The sequence below is a fragment of the Lynx rufus genome, unplaced genomic scaffold (assembly GCF_022079265.1).
Source record: "Lynx rufus isolate CCGP_SWC_20201006 ecotype Redwood Valley unplaced genomic scaffold, mLynRuf1.p SCAF_2, whole genome shotgun sequence".
Taxonomy (NCBI): domain Eukaryota; kingdom Metazoa; phylum Chordata; class Mammalia; order Carnivora; family Felidae; genus Lynx; species Lynx rufus.
This window is the reverse complement of record NW_025814834.1, coordinates 32976237-32996524: the sequence shown is the minus strand read 5'-3', so window position 1 is coordinate 32996524 and position 20288 is coordinate 32976237. Positions and strand designations below refer to the sequence as shown.

At 34.9% G+C, this 20288-nt stretch overlaps 1 protein-coding gene across 1 annotated transcript in view; it reads right to left on the bottom strand.

Moving 5' to 3' along the window:
- ICA1L (islet cell autoantigen 1 like) overlaps positions 1-13090 on the bottom strand; it is a 69819-nt gene extending 56729 nt beyond the window's left edge. Inside the window, exons 1-7 of the mRNA XM_047085674.1 lie at positions 12929-13090; positions 9695-9767; positions 8304-8427; positions 7553-7751; positions 4807-4932; positions 3331-3429; positions 1978-2063 (exon numbers count right to left, since the gene is read on the bottom strand). Of these exons, the coding sequence (XP_046941630.1) occupies positions 1978-2063; positions 3331-3429; positions 4807-4932; positions 7553-7751; positions 8304-8427; positions 9695-9767; positions 12929-13090 (869 nt within the window). The remainder of the gene's footprint in view (positions 1-1977; positions 2064-3330; positions 3430-4806; positions 4933-7552; positions 7752-8303; positions 8428-9694; positions 9768-12928) is intronic.
- Positions 13091-20288: the final 7198 nt, after the last annotated feature.

Below are 20288 nucleotides of genomic sequence, written 5' to 3'. Positions count from 1 at the left end.
ATGAAGCACCAGGCACCATGTTCAGTATTACAGGCACTGTGCTAAGTTAATACATCATAAAGAACGTCTATCACCGAAGTCACTGAGTATAAGGTTTAGTTTTCAAGTACTGAAGGGTTTGCTCAAGAATACTTGAAACCTAAATAGAGGGAATGAAGAACTGCAGAAAAAATGTAGTACTCTATTTTGGAACAGGAAAGTGATGTTTGCAAAAGAAGATATATTTGCCTAAAATGTTCTCGGTAAATACTAATTTTGGATATTTATATCATCCATCTGGGATGATTATAAAAAATTAGACAAAGAAATTGAACATAGATTTAGGCATTATTCCTGGGGTGTAACCTCACAATTCTAGTATTGAAGGTTGTTTTTAATAAATCCTTAAAGATCCTTAAAAATCATTACAGGTATCCCCTGCTTTTTAGAAGTTTGAGTTATGCTTCTTTGGAAGACCTACGTTAGCACCTGTCTTTGCTAAGTGAAAGAAGTTCGAAGAGGATTTTCGCTTTTACAAAAAAAGCAAAAAGCAAAAATAGCGTTAAGTGTTTATTCTGCAGGGAGCCCTCACAGAGTCAGTGTGCACCCTGAGCAGCAACAGTAGCATCACCAAGCTCCTTCCCTGGGAACTACACTCAGCATCTCAGTATTAAGTCACTACGAACTGTGTGTGCATCTGTGCTTCATCTCCATTTATTTTGGGTATACCTTAGCAAGATGTGCCCTAGGGTGTCAGATAAGCCTAAGAAAGGTTATTTTTTGGATCTAAGAATACTCAAAACATTTTCCACAAAAATTAATGGTAATTGCTTCTTTGCCTCACACTGTATTGGCTTATGAAAAGTTTCATTGGAACACTCTCAGATAGCAAGGGAAACCTATATGGTATTTATTTGCAAAAAAACACACAGACAAATAGACCAAATATATACTAATGACTTGGAACAAAATTTCCAATGACCGTATATGTGCATGATTCTTTAAATAACTTGGATGGAAGATAAGGTAAAAAGCTTTGGAATCTGTTAACTCAAAAGGAAGCTTTCAGAATGGTGACTATGCATGAGAGGATTGTGAATAAAACTTTCATGAAATGTGATAATGGAAAAAGTTTACTAAATTAATATATTTAATGTAACATGATTTTAAATATCAGTGTATAAGTAATAAGTTTAATCTATAACTATACATTTGATATTTATTTAATCTACATCCTAAATTGTTTATATATTCAAATTAGGCAAAAAAATTTGTTTGGATTTCCCCATAAAGAAAAGAAGGAAATGCTTATATTCTGGATCACCTTCCACTCAACAATATACGGTTTGTCACCGTTCTGGTCTTATTTCTGGGTTTGTTATTATACTCAGTGCAATCTACTTAAAATGAGAAGTAAACAAAGGTAAGATGTAATAAAAGGGAAATAGGCAAAATGATGGATGTGCACAGCAAGAGCCCCCATTTCCAGGTAACCAGACCCAGTCCCATTTGTGTTGCTTTGGAGACAGATTTTCAATAGCTTCTGTTTCATAGCTGCTGGTACCTGTCCCTTTCTGTTTCAAGTTGCCCTTTCTGGGTTTCACTAGGCAGAGGTTCTTAATAAAAAGCTCAGTCTCCCCAAATACAGAATTTGGAGTTATCACCCTAATCTGTTCTGTACTCCTATCATCAACTTTGCCTACCATGTTAAAAATGGGGAGGAGGTAGATAAGGCTTTAAAACAAATGTTTAATATTAATTGGAAAATGGGGTGCCTGGCAGGCTTAGTGGGTAAAGCACCCAATTCTTGATATCAGGGTCATGAGGTCAAGCCCCACATTGGGTGCAGAGCTTACTTATAAAAAAAAAACTTTAAAAATATTAACTGGAAAAATGACATAGAAAATATTCACTAAATTGGAAAACAAATAACTCTTTCCAAGTATATCATATAACAGTATCTAGGACTTCCATAACCCCATACTTCTGCCTGCTTACTTATTGAGGTTTTCAGTGAGAGAACTGTTGTCTATTTGTTCTTCTTTGTGGTCTTCAGTAAGCTTGCTTGGAGTGTCTTGTAGTTGCTAAGGATAAGAAATTCAATGTTAAGTAGATGGAATCTGTTTCTCTCTTTGTGCAAATGAGATGAGAATAAAAATTCTAAAGAACAACATAAAATAGGGATAGTTCTGAAGTAGAGAGTGAGAGATATGGGAAATGTATGATAATGCAATTTGACCTGGGCCCTGGGTCCCCATTTATCCTGGCTACCAATGACAATCACACAGACTATAACATGGGCTAGCAACAAGCTTCACAAGTTTGTGGTATGCCAAAGAAGACTTACACTGTGTTACTAACTTCTACTGCAATGCTCTAAATACAGCTGAAGATTTTCAACTTCATCTGAACAGGAATTACATGTTAAATTTGCCTAAAAACATAGTATGCTATCCAGTGAAGCATTAATATAGAAAAAGTAAAGAAAAAAAACCACACACAACAAAAACATAACGACTAATTCAAGGGTATCTATTAGACTGGAAGATGCTATGTCAGAACATGACTTAAATATTTATACCAAGCCCCAGGAATATACAGCTGCAAGAGATCAATCCATCATAGATACTACATCTAGCTTGAGCAATGTCAACAATAACATTTTCAAGCTCTATTGAAAACAAGACAGAGTGATAAGGTCAAAGGCACTGAAACCCAACCTACCAGAATTAAAGAAATGATTACCATAGTGTGACTCTGCTGGATAAGTCATACGCAAAGGTTGACAGAAAGATATACAAATGTTAAAAGCATTATAATCAAAGCCCAAGAGTACCTTTTACATGTAGGTATTACAGAAAGAGCTGATCTAATATAATACAGTAGTCTCTTCAGCTGCAGTCACCCATTATTTTTGCATCATGAATCACATCTATGACATGAATGTAAAAGTAAAGCAAGGAAATTTTTCTTTAACTTCTAAAATTGTTGGGTAGGTACTCTGGTTGTTTTTGAAAACCAACAACCATTTTCCATCACTTGTTCCTCTTAAGTTTTTCTTTTCCTTGGCTTTTTCTTATCTCGTTTACACTTTGATTTTCTTTTTTCTTGCTCCCTCTTTTTCTCCCCACCCCAATATCTTGAGCCCACAAGCAATATTCTCATGTATTTGTTTAGTGTTTCTGGTAGCACTTGGAACCAGGGAAGTGCAGAAAAATAACTGGCTGAAGGAGTGTAGAAAAATGTTTCCCATGTTTTGTAAATTCAAAATTAGGCTTAGCACAAAATAGTTTCAGTGTTATCTAAATGAAGTATAATATATCTAACAAAGGAACTTGGAAACAAATGTACCTTGAGAGCTACAAAATCATATAGATGAAAGCCAGTACTGGCCCCATGGATCTGGGACATCAATTGAGCTGTTTTCTCCCAGAATCCAAGCAGCGTCCTCTGCAGAAAAAGAAAGGTTGTCACTACAGTTACGATTTTTTTCACTGCTATTTTTCCTCACTAGTGTAGTAGATGAATCGTTGCTGAATAACAAGCAGTAGGAAGTAAAATCAACTTCCAAGTTTCAGGAACAAGAAAGCAATATAAATAGTAATTCTGCACAAGAACTGGCAACTGTATCGGCATACACACACATACACACACACACACACACACACCTATCTGTATACAGCACTGAAAAGTACACTGGAATCAGCTGGAGAGTAATACTAGTGGATTAGAACACCTTTGGAAGAGTCCAAAAGAGAAATGTTAAAAGCACAAAAGACCGTATCTGTATTAAGGGTATATGTATAAATCTTTGTGTTGGTAAGCACATATAAGCCTTTATTAATTGGAGAAAAATAATATGCACCACTAAACTATAGTCTTTCATTGAGGGCTCAAGAGACTCACCGAAAAAAAAAAAAAAGTGTTCTTCAGCTAATTCAAGTAACTGGACATTTTCCTTGCTGCTTCAGAGTTCCTATTCAAAGTGAGAGGGCTGAGCAGAGAGAATAAAGGAGAACTGAACTTACAGCTGTTGTTTTTCAGGCATATGCTACATGGATTGCCAGATACTTTTATTTTCAAGTGCATCCTTTCTTTACTACTGAGTTCCATCCACAGTACTGCACTGAATCAGGAAGATTTCCTACAAGCAGCAGTGAATGTCCATTCCCTTTAGTTTATTATTCTTAAGTAAATACAGTTCATTCTATTTTGCCATTTAAAAATACAAGTTAATATCAGTACCTGCTACTAATTAACATCTGACTTATTCACTGTGTGCCATTTATGTGTGATCTGGGGTAACAGAAGCACAAGTGAGAGACTGCTGATATGAAAGTGCAGAATGAAAAGAACGCACGGCCTAGCATGAGAACACAGGTTTTCAAGGCCAACATTGCCGTTTACTTTAATTCTCATAGGGTTTCACTTTCCTCAGCTATGACAGGAAAGTTTTACACTTTTGGGCCCCAGCATCTTTGCTTCAAATGAAACTGTATGTAGAAGTTCAAAATGGAGTAGCTCTGGGGAACCAGGGCTAATGGGCTGTGAACCCTGCCTCAACACTTCCACTCAAACCTAGATGGCCCCTAAATCTCTCCTAGGACCCCAAGGGGAATAATGTGAAGATACAGGAGTAGGCAATCCCTAAGGTCTTTTTCAATTTAGAATTCTATGATTGTCTGTCATAACCTCAGTAGGTCAATTTTCAAAGTCAAAGGAATTTGATTAATTATGCAATTTTTTATATCCGTTAGACAACTTTTAAAAAGGAACCTCACCACTCATCGTTTACTGCAAGGACATGCTGACCATGGAGGTGGGTACCTGGTAGGTAGTGAGTGAATGAGATAACATATTGCAGCGACTAGCTCCAAGTAAATCCACTTTCTGACAAACATCCATCTTTAACTTGTCGAAAGAAGCTTTGCTATTTCTCACTTGGATCTGTACCTGCAACCACAATAATATTTATTATTATTATTACTGATAATACAGGTATAAATATACCATAAGGGTTCATGGTACATATTTTCAGACACATGAAATAAAGAAGATTAATTCCCTCTCCTTGTATTATTATTTCACGATTACTGGTAAAGATTTTGGCTATTTTTAGTAACTGAAGGAGATTCTTTCCAGCAGGTATCTTTATGCTGAGAAAGTATGCAATGATAAATGGAAAGTGCATAGTTAAGAAGAAAGACCCCTACAGACTTCAAATAAAAAGAAACATCCAAAACTACTGATAGGTAATATTTAGCTAATAGAAGAACACATGGAAATGAAACAGTTAAAGTGTTGAGAAGCATTAATAATAACTCTGAATCATGGAGATACATTTATAAATTAAAATATATGCCGATCATATTTCTTATACATAAGGTAAGTCATATGTCATCAAGTAGCATGAGTATTCAAATGTAAACATACTAATTTATTCATTCAACAAATATTTATAAGGTATCTATTATGTGCCAGGCACTGGGATATTCTGGGTGAAAAAAACAATGTTCTTTCCCATCATCTCTGAGTGAGGAGGCACAGGAAAAAGCAGCAGTAAACAAATATATAAGAGCATCTCATGTTGCAAAGATAACATATAAGTGAAAAGAAATGACTACTTTGGGTAAGATGATTAGGGAAGCCTTTGGTGAGCTCATGCAAGATGTTTGAAATGGGACAGAAAGATGATAAGCAGGCCATGCTAAGATTCTGAGGAGAGCATTCCAGGCTCAGAGAAAAGCAAGGACAAAAGTCCTGGGTGTGGGAGGTGAAGAGCTTAACAAGCTTGCAGGACAATGCGGAATAGGCTAGACCATATTCCTTCCTGGGGCATGGAAAGGGCTAGAGTCTAGAAAGTACAAGATGTGGCTGCACAGGCATCAGGGACCAGACTGTGCAGAACTATTTGGGTCCAGATAAGTTTAGAATGCACTCTTTTTTTTTTTTTTTTTTAATTTAGGTGTGGGGCGCCTGGGTGGCTCAGTCGGTTGAGCATCCGACTTCGGCTCAGGTTATGATCTCGTGGTTCACGAGTTCGAGCCCTGTGTCAGGCTGTGTGCTGACAGCTCAGAGCCTGAAGCATTCTTCTTCTCCCCCACTAGTGCTCTTTTTCTCAAAAATAAATTTAAAAAACAATAATAAATAATAAAATTTAGGTGAAATTCAGGTAACATAAACTTAATCATTTAAAAATATATAGTTCAGTGACATTAGTGCATTCAGAATGTTGTTCAACAACTCTCTTGGATTGTATTCTAAGATTATAAAGGGGAAAGATAACAGGTTGCTGTGGTTTATACAGCTGGTATAAAGTTTCCATCAATATTAAATATGATTTGTATTACATGTACTCTAAATATTTATGAAATGAAGGACTGAATGAATTTTAGTATTCACGTATGGTGAACTTGGGGGATACAATTCAAAACTAGTTTATGTAGGGGCGCCTGGGTGGCTCAGTTGGTTGAGCGTCTGACTTCGGCTCAGGTCATGATCTCACCACTCCTGAGTTCAAGCCCCGCTTTGGGCTCTGTGCTGACAGCTCAGAGCCTGGAGCCTGCTTTGGATTCTGGGTCTCCCTCTCTCTCTATGCCCCTCTCCCGCTCATGCTCTGTCTCTCAAAAATAAATAAACATTAAAAAAATTTTTTAATAAATAAATAGTAGTTTATTTAGCAAAAACATAAGTCCATACAGTTACTTTAAAAGTCTGTGGTCAAGGGGAGCCTGGGTGGCTCAGTCGGTTAAGCATCTGGCTCTCGGTTTCGGCTCAGGTCATGAGTTCGGCTCAGTTCACGAGTTTGAGCCCTGTGTCTGCTTCCACACTGACAATGTAGAGCCTGGCTGGAATTGTCTCTCTTTCTGCCCCTCCTCCATGCACTCCCTCTTTCTCTCTCTTTGAAAACAAATAAACTTTAAAAAAAAAGTTTGTGGTCAAACTATGTACTGTAGTAGAATAAAAATCTGGGGGCGCCTGGGTGGCGCAGTCGGTTAAGCGTCCGACTTCAGCCAGGTCACGATCTCGCGGTCCGTGAGTTCGAGCCCCGCGTCGGGCTCTGGGCTGATGGCTCAGAGCCTGGAGCCTGTTTCCGATTCTGTGTCTCCCTCTCTCTCTGCCCCTCCCCCGTTCATGCTCTGTCTCTCTCTGTCCCAAAAATAAAAAAAAATAAAACGTTGGAAAAAAAAAAAAAAAAAAAGAATAAAAATCTGATAATCTTCACTTTTTCTTATAATAATCAATTTACCTGAATTTTTACTTAAATTATTTATTTTTTCCTCACTAATAAACTCTTTCTCTCCTGCAAACAAATCCCAAAAGTCCAGGGAAGCAACATTTATATTGTGAAAAGGATAAAAAAAAATAATAGAAAAGGTTGATGGGGTCGGGATGTCACTTAAAGATTAAAAAAAAAAGTGTAACAACCTTTTGCACTTCAAAGATCTCCAAGCAACCAAGATTTTATAACATTTTTCAAAAACAGCCTGATATTTTAGGATCTTGATTAAATTATTCCGTGTAAATTCAATAGATTTGTGTACCAAGAAAAGGAAAGGATGCATTTTCATACTTTTCGGAACTTTTCCATTTGTTTTAGGGTGTCGGGGTCCAGTTCTTGGGATACGTCTTTCATCCACAGCAGAGCTCCTCTGTATTCTGTGCGTGCTTGCTCCATCCGATTAATTGTCATCAAGGTATCAGATACTGCCCTTTGACTGAATGTTGCTACTTCTTGCTTAAGACGAGAAAGAGGAGTATATAGGGCCAATCTAATGGCAGAGAGATAAAAATCAGAGGGATGTACATCCCATAAACAAACAAAACAAAAACAAAGGTTTAAAACAACCATATATTTTGGCTGTATTTAGTAACTGTTGAAGATTCTTTGCAGTAAGTATCTTTATGTTAAAATTCTGTAAAGTGATAATAAGTTCAAAATAAATAAGTAGAAAAAAATCCCCTCCACCTATAAAGAAGAAAAGTTCTAATGTACTCCTAAATAACATAATATCCAAAAAAGCAATAAAATAATTAAAATATACATATTTTTATATGCATGTGCCTCTGTTACATTAAACCACATTAAGGAGTTTAAATATAGGCTTAAAGCCTATTTGTAGGAATTAAGCAACCAGAATGTCAATTTTTAAGTAATTATTTTAAAACCAAATAAGTAAGAGGCATCGAAACAATTATATGCTGTATTTCTCTTTGAACCCTCTACTGGAATGATCAGTAACCTTTATAAATATGCAATTTTAGGTACATAGATCAAAACTGTCATAAGGACTACAGATTGAGGATGATGCAAAACTGTAAACCTTTGCTTGGCTGAAGAACAGAGTGCCTTGCCAGTAGCATCCATCATTTTACCAGCTTGTGTTGTATCCCGTTCTGCTTGAAACTTTAAAAAGAGCCCTAGTTCATTTTCTTCCTCTGATATGACTAGGAAAAAATTACAATACAGTTAACTGTTTTCTTTCATCATTTGTTAAAGACACACAGCTAAAATTCTTACAGCAATAATTCTCTATACATAAGAATTACTTGAGGGAAGAAGAGAGACTTATTTTAAAAATGCATATTCCCAGGGTCTATTTCCAGAGATTCTGATTTTACAGGTCTGAGGATCTGCTTCCCCTTACCCACAAGTACTCCAGATGGTTTTGATATAGTGAATTCATGGACCTTGCTTTGGGAAGCAAGGAGGGGGAAAGAAAAGATTCCAAAATGACAAAACCACAAATGCATTTTCAAATGTGCAGACATGCATTTTAGGATCACTGTCTCTAACAAAGTCTTTGTTTTCTATTTAAACTTAACTTAATCTTGACTCCCACCCTGGTTTCAGTATCTATGCTCAGTAACCCAGACCCACAGACATCCATGGTTTTATTGCTGAAACCATAAAATTTGTCAGTCATGTAGTACATTACTACTCAGTGTTGTCCACTGACCAATTCCAGTCCACAGTCATTTGTTAACAGCCTGTAACAAGTACTGAAACAAAGAAACTGTTTAGAAGCTTACTAATTTGATGAGTATTTTATATCTGTTGAATCTAATAATAAAGTGTGCTTATATTTTGTATGTCTTCTTTAATTTCATTTGTGTTGAAATTCACTTTCATTGTATTTTATAGAAGTGTCAGTTTACAACAAATTGAAAGTAAAACACAAAGCAAAAAAGTGGTCTTTGACCACAAAGTTTTGGAAGTGTGACCCTCTAATCACACACAGTAAGACTAATAAATGGGGTACCCATAAAGTATTCAAATTATTAAAGTGAAAAATGACAAATGTCATGCCTAATTTCACCCTGGTTTACTGATGGAAAAACTGAAGTTAAAAACTGAAAGGGAAAGGGGTGCCTGGCTGGCTGAGTGGGTGGAGCATGCGACTCTTGACTCAGGGTTGTAAGTTCAAGCCCCATGTTGGGCAAAGAGCCTACTTAAGAAAAAAAAAAAGAAAAAAGAAAAACACCTCACAAAACAAACTGCAAGGGAAGTCTCTCAGCACCTCTGAGGTGGCAGCCCGCTCACTTACTAGCTCCACACTCACACTGCTCCTTACTGTCACTTCTTTGTCACAAGGAACCACTCACATAATAGTTCAGTAAACTATTTTTACATTAGATCTTTCATTCTCAAAAATGCAAGTAAATTATTTATTTTAAAATGGGAATTACTGAATAGATATATAGGATTTCATACCATTAAGTCTTAGTTGATATTTCTCAACTATCTTCAGAAGTTCAGTGCATGTCTCTTGAATAGAGTGAAAAACCTTTGAAATATAAATTTTATTAGGACCAAATTTAAAGAATCATAAACATAAAATATCTGTTATAAGCACTTCAAAAGCAGAACATTTTCTTATAAGTATTATGTTTATTTTCCTTGACTTTGAAGTACTTCTGTATTGGTTTTATATAGATGTAGAAAGCACTTTTAGATTCCCCCTTGAAGGCTGGAAAAAATGGAGATAAATACATGGGAGCTAATAAAGATTTATAACTGTGAAGTGTGTCCTCCCCTCAGCTCCAAACTATCTAAATAGCAAAAATGTAAATCCAATATAAACTGCATCAAATATTGTCAATTTCAGATGAAAAGAGTATAGATAACCTTAGAAAATGTTAACTCTCAATCTGGTTTTTCTACAATATTATCCTAAGCAAACAGGTCAGTTAATTACCATAAAAACTAAATAATGTATTACAACATCATAAATAAATTACTTTTGGATTGTTTTTATTTGGAATTTTCCCTTCATTACTATTGTTGCTAATACCTAAAAGTAAAATAACCAGTAGACACTCATTTCAAAGTAAGCACATGAAAATTTGATATTAGGACACATTATACACATGAGGTAACTCTTCACACACATCTATAAATTTAGGCTTTCCCAGAGAGATGAAGTGTCATAGGTTTTAGGGTATAGCCGTCTTCCTACAAAGTCCTATGCCGAAGAATTGTTACAAGACTTTAGTTTAAAAAGACCTTTGCACTGTAGCATAGTCTTAGGCCCTAATCCTTTGATTATCAAATAAATTTCCAATATCACCACTGAGCCTAAATATTCACTCTCTGAAACAGTTTTGTTATTATTTAGATATATGATCAGACCTAAGGAAGATTAGTGACAGACACTAAAATCTAAATGGAGGAGCAACTATCAACTTTCCACATAAGTTTAGGTATGTTTGAAATGAATTTGGTATATGGATTTTGCAACCTAAAAAGCTGTTTTAAATCCATATGGAAGAATAGAAAAGGGTACAAAAATGAGAGCTCTACTATGATGAAGTGATTATGATTGATTTTGTTCCCCCTGGGTCTTTGGAAGATTTATATACAATTGCTTTTTAATTTTACAATGACATTTTTTTAAGTGTGAGTGAAGTATAATATAATTAAAGTGTACGACACGATGATTTAAGTAAACATACAATAAAAAATTTTCTCATTCTTAAAAAATAAAGTACAAAAGTCAGAGAAAGTACTTGGGTAATTCCAAATATTTGACTAATGGATAAGAATATAAAATATGTCATACAGACTACCTAACGATGTAAAACAAAACAGAAAAATCTATGTCTATGGGAATATATGTTGAAATAGTGAATCCTTCCTTTAGCCTTAAAACATTTATTGCTTATAATCAAGTCCCTTCATTTTTTCCACATGTCACTGAATCCTAAGAATACTTTTCTACACAAAAAGCTTGTTAATTTGTTATCTATTTCCATATTTGTTATGGCAATGACATAAATTTACTTTTTTTATAATAAAAATACTTAGTAGATTAAGACCTATTTAATTAGGCCTCTACTTTTAAGGATTGCAAGAAATTATTATACTTCAAGCAGAACAGAAATCCTACTTGGAAATATTTGTAAAAGGCATCTTCAATTAGTATACATACATGGAATCAGTCAACTTGCATTTAAAAACCTAGACCTATTCATTAATATACATGAGACTTTCCTCTAATTAGCTTAATCACTTAAAAGTATAAAACACTCATAGGTTTAAAGTCATTTCATGGCAATGACTTTATTTAAAATGAAAAACATGGACAAAAAAAAACACATTATAAAATACTTCAATAACTTTGTCCCTTAATTATAGAAACAAAAACTCTAACTTATAAAAATCTTCACTCAGGGGGGCCCTGGCTGGCTCCATTGGTGGAGCATGCAACTCAAGTTCCTGAGTTTGAGACCCACGCTGGGTATAAACTTCCTAAATAAATAAATAAATTTTAAAACATAATAAAAAAATAAGGGCACCTGGGTGGCTCAGTCGGTTAAGCGTCTGACTTCAGCTCAGGTCATGATCTCACAGATTGTGAGTTTGAGCCCTGCGTTGGGCTCTGTGCTGACAGCTCAGAGACTGGAGCCTACTTCAGATTCTGTGTCTCCCCCTCTCTCTAGCCCTCCCCTGTTCATGCTCTGTGTCTCTCTGTCTCTCAATAATAAATAAACGTTAAAAAAAAAATTTAGGGGCGCCTGGGTGGCGCAGTCGGTTAAGCGTCTGACTTCAGCCAGGTCACGATCTCGCGGTCCGTGAGTTCGAGCCCCGCGTCGGGCTCTGGGCTGATGGCTCAGAGCCTGGAGCCTGTTTCCAATTCTGTGTCTCCCTCTCTCTCTGCCCCTTCCCCGTTCATGCTCTGTCTCTCTCTGTCCCAAAAATAAATAAACGTTGAAAAAAAAATTTTTTTTTTAAAAAATTTAAAGGGTGCTCAGTCAGTTGAGCATCTGACTCTGGCTCAGGTCATTATCTTGCGGTCTGTGAGTTCGAGCCCCATGTCAGGCTCTGTGCTGACAGCTCAGAGCCTGGAGCCTGCTTCAGACTCTGTGTCTCCCTCTTTCTCTGCCCCTCCCCTCCTCATGCTCTGTCTCTCTCTGTCAAAAATAAATAAACATTATAAATTTAAATAAAAAAAATTTTTTAAAACATAAAAAAAAATATATAAACCCTCACTATTTGATTTCAATTATTTTCAATTAGGCACAAGACTTCATGTAAAAGTAGTACAAAATATTTTGACATAATATAATTGCATATAACATGCGATTATAACTTACACAAGTAACAGGCAAAAAGATTCATGATATTTATATTAATTTCAATTAGGAGACAAAGGTGATAAAGCTATTATGATATTTAAATAATGAATGGAAATAAATTTATTTAACTAATCTATTTGTAGATATCTAATCAACATAATTGAATATTTAGCTTAAAAACTTATATTTATTACTTACCTAACTTATAAATACTAGTTCTGCCAATTCTCAATTTGTGCAAATTGTGACCTCCTACTCAGATATGATTGACAGATGAATACAATTAAATATTCCATTATCAAATTTGCAAGCTCTTCAAAGTCCCAAATAATAACCAGTTATATGCAATACAAAGAATCCTCAAATTTACCTCAAGTTTAGCATCCAGTTCAGCATCAGATGCCACCACGTGCTCATCCTCCTTTTTTCCTGTTGCTTTGATAAAGACCTGTTTGGTTTTCCAGTATTTCTTTTGCATTCTGCTAACTACTGACTGGTTATCTTCTGGTCTGGGTTGCCCAAAGGAATCCATGAAGTGACTACAAGGAACAGACTAAAATTTCTTAAATTTTTTTCAATAATAAATATCTAGTCAGTCAGTATTTAATCCAATTGAAAAAGTGAAAAAGATACTAAGTAGAATATTCATTTTAATAGCTAAACATTCTAATATTTGCTCTATAAGTTCTAAACTTATGTTATAATTATAACTTGCACAAATAACAGGCAAAAAGATTCATGATATTTATATTTCAGTTAGGAGACAAAGGTGTTAAAACTATTATGATTTTGCAATAATGACTGGAAATAATTTTATTTAACCAATCTATTTATAGACATCTATTAGTTTCTAATTTTGCTTTTGTAATAATACTGCAAAATGAATTTGTACATACATCTTTGCATATTACTATCCTTAGAAAAGCCTCCCATAGTTTTAACTGCTGTGTCAGAATACACATTTAATAAATATTCTCAGATACACAAGGATTCAGATACATACTCTTTAAAAATCACTCAAATAAATGCTTTAGTATCAAATAAATAAGCAAAAATAAAGATCTCAATAAACATTAAAAAACATTTTTTTTTAATTATAAAAGGGGTGCCTAGGTGGTTCAGTCAGTTAAGCGTTCAGCTTTGGCTCAGGTCATGATCTCATGGTTCACAAGTTCAAGCCGCATGTCAGGCTCTGTACTGACAGCTCAGAGCCTGGAGTCTGCTTTGGATTCTCTGTTTCCCTCTCTCTCTGTCCCTCTCTTGCTCATGCTCTCTCTCAAAAATAAACATTTTGTAAAAATTTTTAAAAATTAGGGGCGCCTGGGTATCTCAGTCTGTTAAGCGTCCGACTTCAGCTCAGGTCATGATGTCACAGTCCGTGAGTTTGAGCCCCGCGTCAGGCTCTGTGCTGACAGCTCAGAGCCTGAAGCCTGACTTGGATTCTGTGTCTCCCTCTCTCTCTGCCCCTCCCCTGCTCATGCTCTGTCTCAAAAGTAAATAAAAACATCTTAAAAAATTTTTTAAAAATTAGAAAGATCTCAGGCATAGGGGAGTTATGTTAGAAATAAAGATGGAAATTATAACCTGTGAACTTGAAAACTAATGTTTAAGTAATTCTTCTAAATACGGTTAACACGGCTATGTAAGGAAATGCAAATGTGAAAAGTGTTCCTTAAGGAGATGTAAAAAAAAAAAAAAAAAAAAAAAAGAAAGAATAATAATGGTTTTTAAAGCCTAAATTATTCCAATAAATGGTGGGAGGCAGGAACACAGGGAGATATTAAAGTATGTGATTGATTCATCATTTTCAGAATCAACAGACAATTAACGTATTATTAATCTTAGTAAAGAAATAGGTTCACCTACTTTTTTAAAAAGTAATTACTAATTAAATAAAAATAGAATGTTTACTTTCCAAATTACTAGGGGCAAAACAAAAGAGCAAGGAAAACTAGCAAAAGCAACAGCAGGGTGGGAAAAACAGGATCAAGGCAACATAACAAAAAGTATAAACTAGGATGACAGAATAAGAACAACTACACAATTTAGTATGATAAATGCAAACTTCCTCTCAAATATAAAGAATTTCAAACCATAAAAAGAAAAAACGATATCCAACTACACACTATTTGGGGTCAACCTCTAACAAAATGACACAGGAAGAATTAGTTAAGATAAGCCAGGTAAATACACACAAAATTAAAGCAGGAATAGCCATACTAATATCAGACCAAGAAGGTTTAAATAAGTAGCATTAAATAGAACACAGTTAAAATGTAAAGTCCACAGGTGACCACTCTTCCAGATATCCTCTGAACATTCTCCTTTGGATATTCTCCTGGATTCCTGGCAGTATAGATTAGCCACCATTTAACTGCAGAACCTCTCCTATGCTATGCTGGATAACTTGGCTAGACATAGTTGAGATGAAAAATAGAAAGAATTTAACCTTGGTACAGAGTGAATCATCCTACTGTTCTGACACATAAAGAGTCTTGAGGGAAGACTTGCAATTTATCTTTGAAAAATGCCATATTATATACAGGGCAACAAAAATACAAATTACAGGCAGTTTCTCAACAAAACCAACAAAAGTTAGACTACAATAAAGGAATGTACTTAGGGTAATGAGTTAAAGAAAAACTGTCAATCCATAAATCTGTATCTATCAAAACTGTCCTTTAAAAAATGAAAGCAAAATACATTTTCAGATAAAGAACTGAGAGAATTCATGGCCAGGGAACTTTCAGAAATGCTAACAAATTCTTCAGGCTGAAGGAAAATTACAACAGTGATTTGGATCTACAAGAAATAATGAAGATAATCAGAATTGGAAAATGTCTGGGTAAATATGAGTTTTTTCTTTCTTGATTTCTTTAAAAGTTATAGTTTAACATATGCAGAGAAAAATAAAAATAAAAGCTTAAGTGTCAATATTGTCATTTTTAGATCATTTATACCTTCACCTACTCCCTTACCACCTCATTCTATCATCATTATCATTACTATATGGTTCTTTCTGGTAATATTTACATGCATGAAGTATACAGTTTTTAGCTGTATACTTTTCACAAATGAATAGATATTACAGTATAGGACATTTCTAATGCCCCCAAAAGTTTCCTTATATCCTTTTTCAGCCACTGCCCAGCCTATAAGTAATAACTTTCGATTTTTTTCATCTTTGATTAGTTTTTCCTTGTCTAGTGTGTTTTTTTATGTTTATTTTTATTTGAAAGAGAGATACTGAGTGAGCAGGGGAAGGGCAGAGAGAGAGGGAGACAGAATCCCAAGCAGGCTCTGGGCTAGCAGCGGGGCTCAAACTCCTGAACCATATCACGACCAGACCCAAAATCAAGTCCAACACTTAACCAACTGAGCCACCCAGGTGCCCCAGTGTGCTCTTTTTTTTATTGATGAATAGTAATCCACTGCATTAATGTAACACTATGTTTTCATTTTTTACTACTATAGATAAAGCTGCTATGAACATGCCTAAACAAGTCCTCTTGTGGACAAATGTTTTTATTTCTTTTGAATAAAGACCTAGGAAACGATTCTGTCAAAGAATTAATGTATACTTAACTTTATAAGAAATTGCCATTTTACATTCCAATTAACAATGTATGAGAGTTCCAATTGTTCTACATCCTCACTAACATTTAATGTTGGCAGTCTTAGTAGTTTTATTCACTCTAGTCATTGAATAATGGTTTTTCCTTGTGGCTTTAATGTCAATTTTACTGATGATGAGCACTTTTTCATGTGTTAATTTTCCATCTGTATATATTCCATTGTTAAATGTTTGTCTTTTGCCCATTTTTAAATTGAGTTGTCTTTTTTACAATTAAGTTGTAGAGTTCTGAAATTTAGATTGGAGTGGCATTGAATCTACAGATGTATTTATGCAGGACTAGCATCTTAACGATACTTTTTTTTTACTATTTTTTTTAGTGTTTATTTTTGAGAGAGAGAGACAGAGCACAAATGGGGGAGGGGCAGAGAGAGAGAGAGAGAGAGAGAGAGAGAGAGAGAGAGGGATTCACAGAATCCGAAGCAGGCTCCAGGCTCTGAGCTGTAAGGACAGAGCGTGACACGGGGCTTGAACTCACTCACCGTAGGATCATGACCTGAGCCAAAGTCGGACTCCTAACTGACTGAACCACCCAGGTGCCCTTTAACAATACTGAGTCTTTCAATTCAAGAACGACAGCATGTATCTCCCATTTATTTAGGTCTTTTTAATTAATTTTGCTCAGCAGTGTTCTGCAGTTTTTAATATAGAAGCATTACACATATTTCATTTAATTTATTCCTAAATATTCTGTGTCTATCGATGTTATTATAAATATCATGCCTCCTAAACTCACCAAAGCCTTTACATCTGTATATTTTATTACACTTAAATTCTGTACTTTTGTTTCTCAATGTTCTCATTACATGAAATGTTACAGTCTCTGAGGGGACCTATTAATGGCATCCCTTTTCTCTGCATTTTTCTAAATAAGTTAAGAAACAAGTAATATAAAGAGTAGTAGCTGAAGGCCCAAATCCCATTTTTTGTTACTAACAATGGCAAAGTTTATGGACATAGCTTAGTGTGAGACCTAAATGGTCCTCCTCACTGAGCATCAGGGCTAAGCAAATTTGCCAACCAGTCAAAGGTAACTGGATTAGGGCAAGTTTCCCCATATGGGAAGAGGAAGAAGGATGGCTAACCATTATTTCTTATCTCCCAAATTTTCCTTTTTTGCTTTTGAAAAGGCCCATTCTTTAACAGTTCTAATGAATACTGTGGGTAAAAAAAAGCTTGGTTTTGGGATCTAATAAAGTCTATTTTGAATTCATTCATATTTATTGTATATAAAAATCTAAACTAACAACTTTTTCCCTTTTTTTAGATACAATTTTTGGTCCATGCAAGACTCATTTTCTTATGTTTGTTCATTTACTTGTACATTCATTAACTCCTTCCTCCTTTCCATCTGTCCTCATAATCATTCTAATGTGCTTCATGTGTACTTTTTTATTTGAATGCATTCTTAATAAAATGTGTTATGTACACATTCTAATATACACAAATGATAACTGTTGTATCATTTATTTCTGACTTTTTGGGTGCTTTTTGCTCAGCCCTGTTTTTAAAGTTCTATATATGTTGCTATCTGTTCTGTTGTTTCTATTGCATAGCATTCTTTAGTGTTTCTTGATTCTTTGACGATAGAATCCCCATGTCTTAGGACATCTATTGTAGTCAATGAGAATTCTGGGGTCAAACTATCTAAGTAAGCTCTTACTGTCTTTTGAATCTTGTAGAGCGTTCTATTTAACCTTGATGCCTTCAGGCTCTCTGCGATATGTTTTGGTAGAGTATTGTCATTCTGGAGATTCAGGTCTTCCAGAAAATTTTAAGTTATTATCCCTTCAAATATTTCTTTTAACCCATAATTTCTTCTTTTATCTGAATCTTCTACTGGTGTTATTCTTTATAGGTCTTAATGGCTCATTTTTAGATCTGTTTCTCTGTGCTGTATTTTGGGTAAATTCCGTACAATCTTCCAATTTATTAATTCTCTTTTCAATTCTGTCTAGAGTTGATCCCAGCTATTGAGGTTTACTTTTGTTTTTGTTTAATGTTTATTTTGGGAGAGAGAGAAAAAGAATGAGAAAGGGAGGGGCAAGGAGAGAGAGAATCCCAAGCAGGTCTATGTTCAGTGCAGAGCCCAACACAGGGCTTGATCTCACAACTGCAAGATCACGACCTGAGCCAGTATCAAGAGTCGAATGCTTACCGGACTGAGCCACCCAGGTGCCCCAAGGTTTATTTTTTTATATGCAGTGACTGTTTCTTTCTGTCTTTTGTGATTTCCAAGATTTCTAATCAGCTCTTCTGCAGATTTTTCTAGTTTCTTGTCCTTTTTTAATGGTTATCATTCTATATTTTTTCTCTTTGGCATCTTAAACGTATAGAATTCTTAGAAAAAAATTATTTTCACCTGGAATGAATTCATGTCCCAAATATTCATTTTGTTGAATTATATAGGCTCATTGTGAGTGCAGAATCTTTAATTTTTTCCTTCCTTCCCTCTGTAGTTATTCCTCCTCACTAGTAGTTATATAGTTGCCACCAATTCACCTTCAGGGCTCCCACTTCCACAGCATCTTATATTGATTATTTTAATGATATAGTGATATATAATGATATCTGAAATACTATTGATCTAACCATGTTTGAAGGAATGCTGCATAGGAACACTTTTAATTTCTAACAACTTGCAGAAACCGAACTCCTAGATGCCAGAGCCTACTTCTATACTGAAAGCTCAGCACATCCATCTCAGCCTCACTCACTATTTTATCTTTCTATTGTATTGTTGGTTCATGTTTCTCTCTCTTTTATTTTAGACTGCATATACACAAGACGGGGAGGGGCTAAGACAGAGACTCCAAAGCAGTCTCTACGTTGTCAGCACAGACCTGACATGGGGCTCAGTCTCACCAACTGTGAGATCATGACCTGAGCCGAAATCAAGAGTTAGACACCTAACTGACTGAGTCACCCAGGCACCCCTGGTTTATCTTTATTTCATTAGCTAGCCAAGACACATCTTTTGGGGTTTGCTTCTTAATTTCTTTTATAAATACTATGAGTAGAGAGCAAATGTTACTATGCTGTCTTAACTAGAGATCTCCTTTATTTGCAATAAGAGTAGTTTCTTTCTTTCTTTTTTTTTTTTTTTTACGTGAACAGTAACCAGAGAGAACACTTTATTCCTTTTTACACTATACTATTTAAATTTTTTAGCTATCTCCTGGATTTGGAGTATAAATCATAAATTATGACAAATCAGTATTCTCTTTAGAGGTAGCTCTGTACTCACTTTAACATCTCATTACTGTGACATCACTAAAAAGGAAGCAAAACAGACTGACGGTAATATGCAAAATGAAGCAGTGAAATCCCATTGAAAAAAATAATCTGTAAAGACTTTTGACTAAATATAACATAACTGTTCGATGCAATTAAGAAAATACATTAGACAAGTTTGCTGTTTAATATTAATGTAGTACTCCCGATTATCCTGGCTCCTAATCCATAACTTTTCTTACAAACACAATCAGCATTTCCTCAAAGAATCAGTGTGTTAATGATTTCAACTAAGGACACGGAACACTCCAAAATGTCAACAAAGTTTTCTCTGCAGTAGGATAAAGGGTGATATAACTAACTACCTTTTGTATAACTATTATTATTTTCAGAAATGTCTACTTGATTATCTAGCCCAGTTATATCTTTTTGGTTTTGTCTTTTTCATATTTTATTTATTATTATTTTGCAGCACTAGCAAGCCCTTATCCAAAGGTAAGAGTTATTCATTCATTCATTGTTAAATACACATTAAGTAGTTATACTTTTATATAGACTTTTTTCTTATCTGAAATATAACTCTTCTTATAAACACCATATAAAGGCTATAAACAATTACATACAGAAAATATATTCTATATAGAGTTAAGAGTGAAACGTTAACATTAATTCCATCACTTAACAGTGCTATAAAGGGCTTAGAGTATTATTTACCCTCATTTGTTACAAAATAATTCACTAGATACATTAGCAAGTGCATTAAAAAAGTCTGAGAGTTAAAGTTATGGCAAAGACTAGGTATTAAAATCACATATACATTATTTACAAGGGAGCTCCTATTCCCCTCTTGCCAACAATCTCC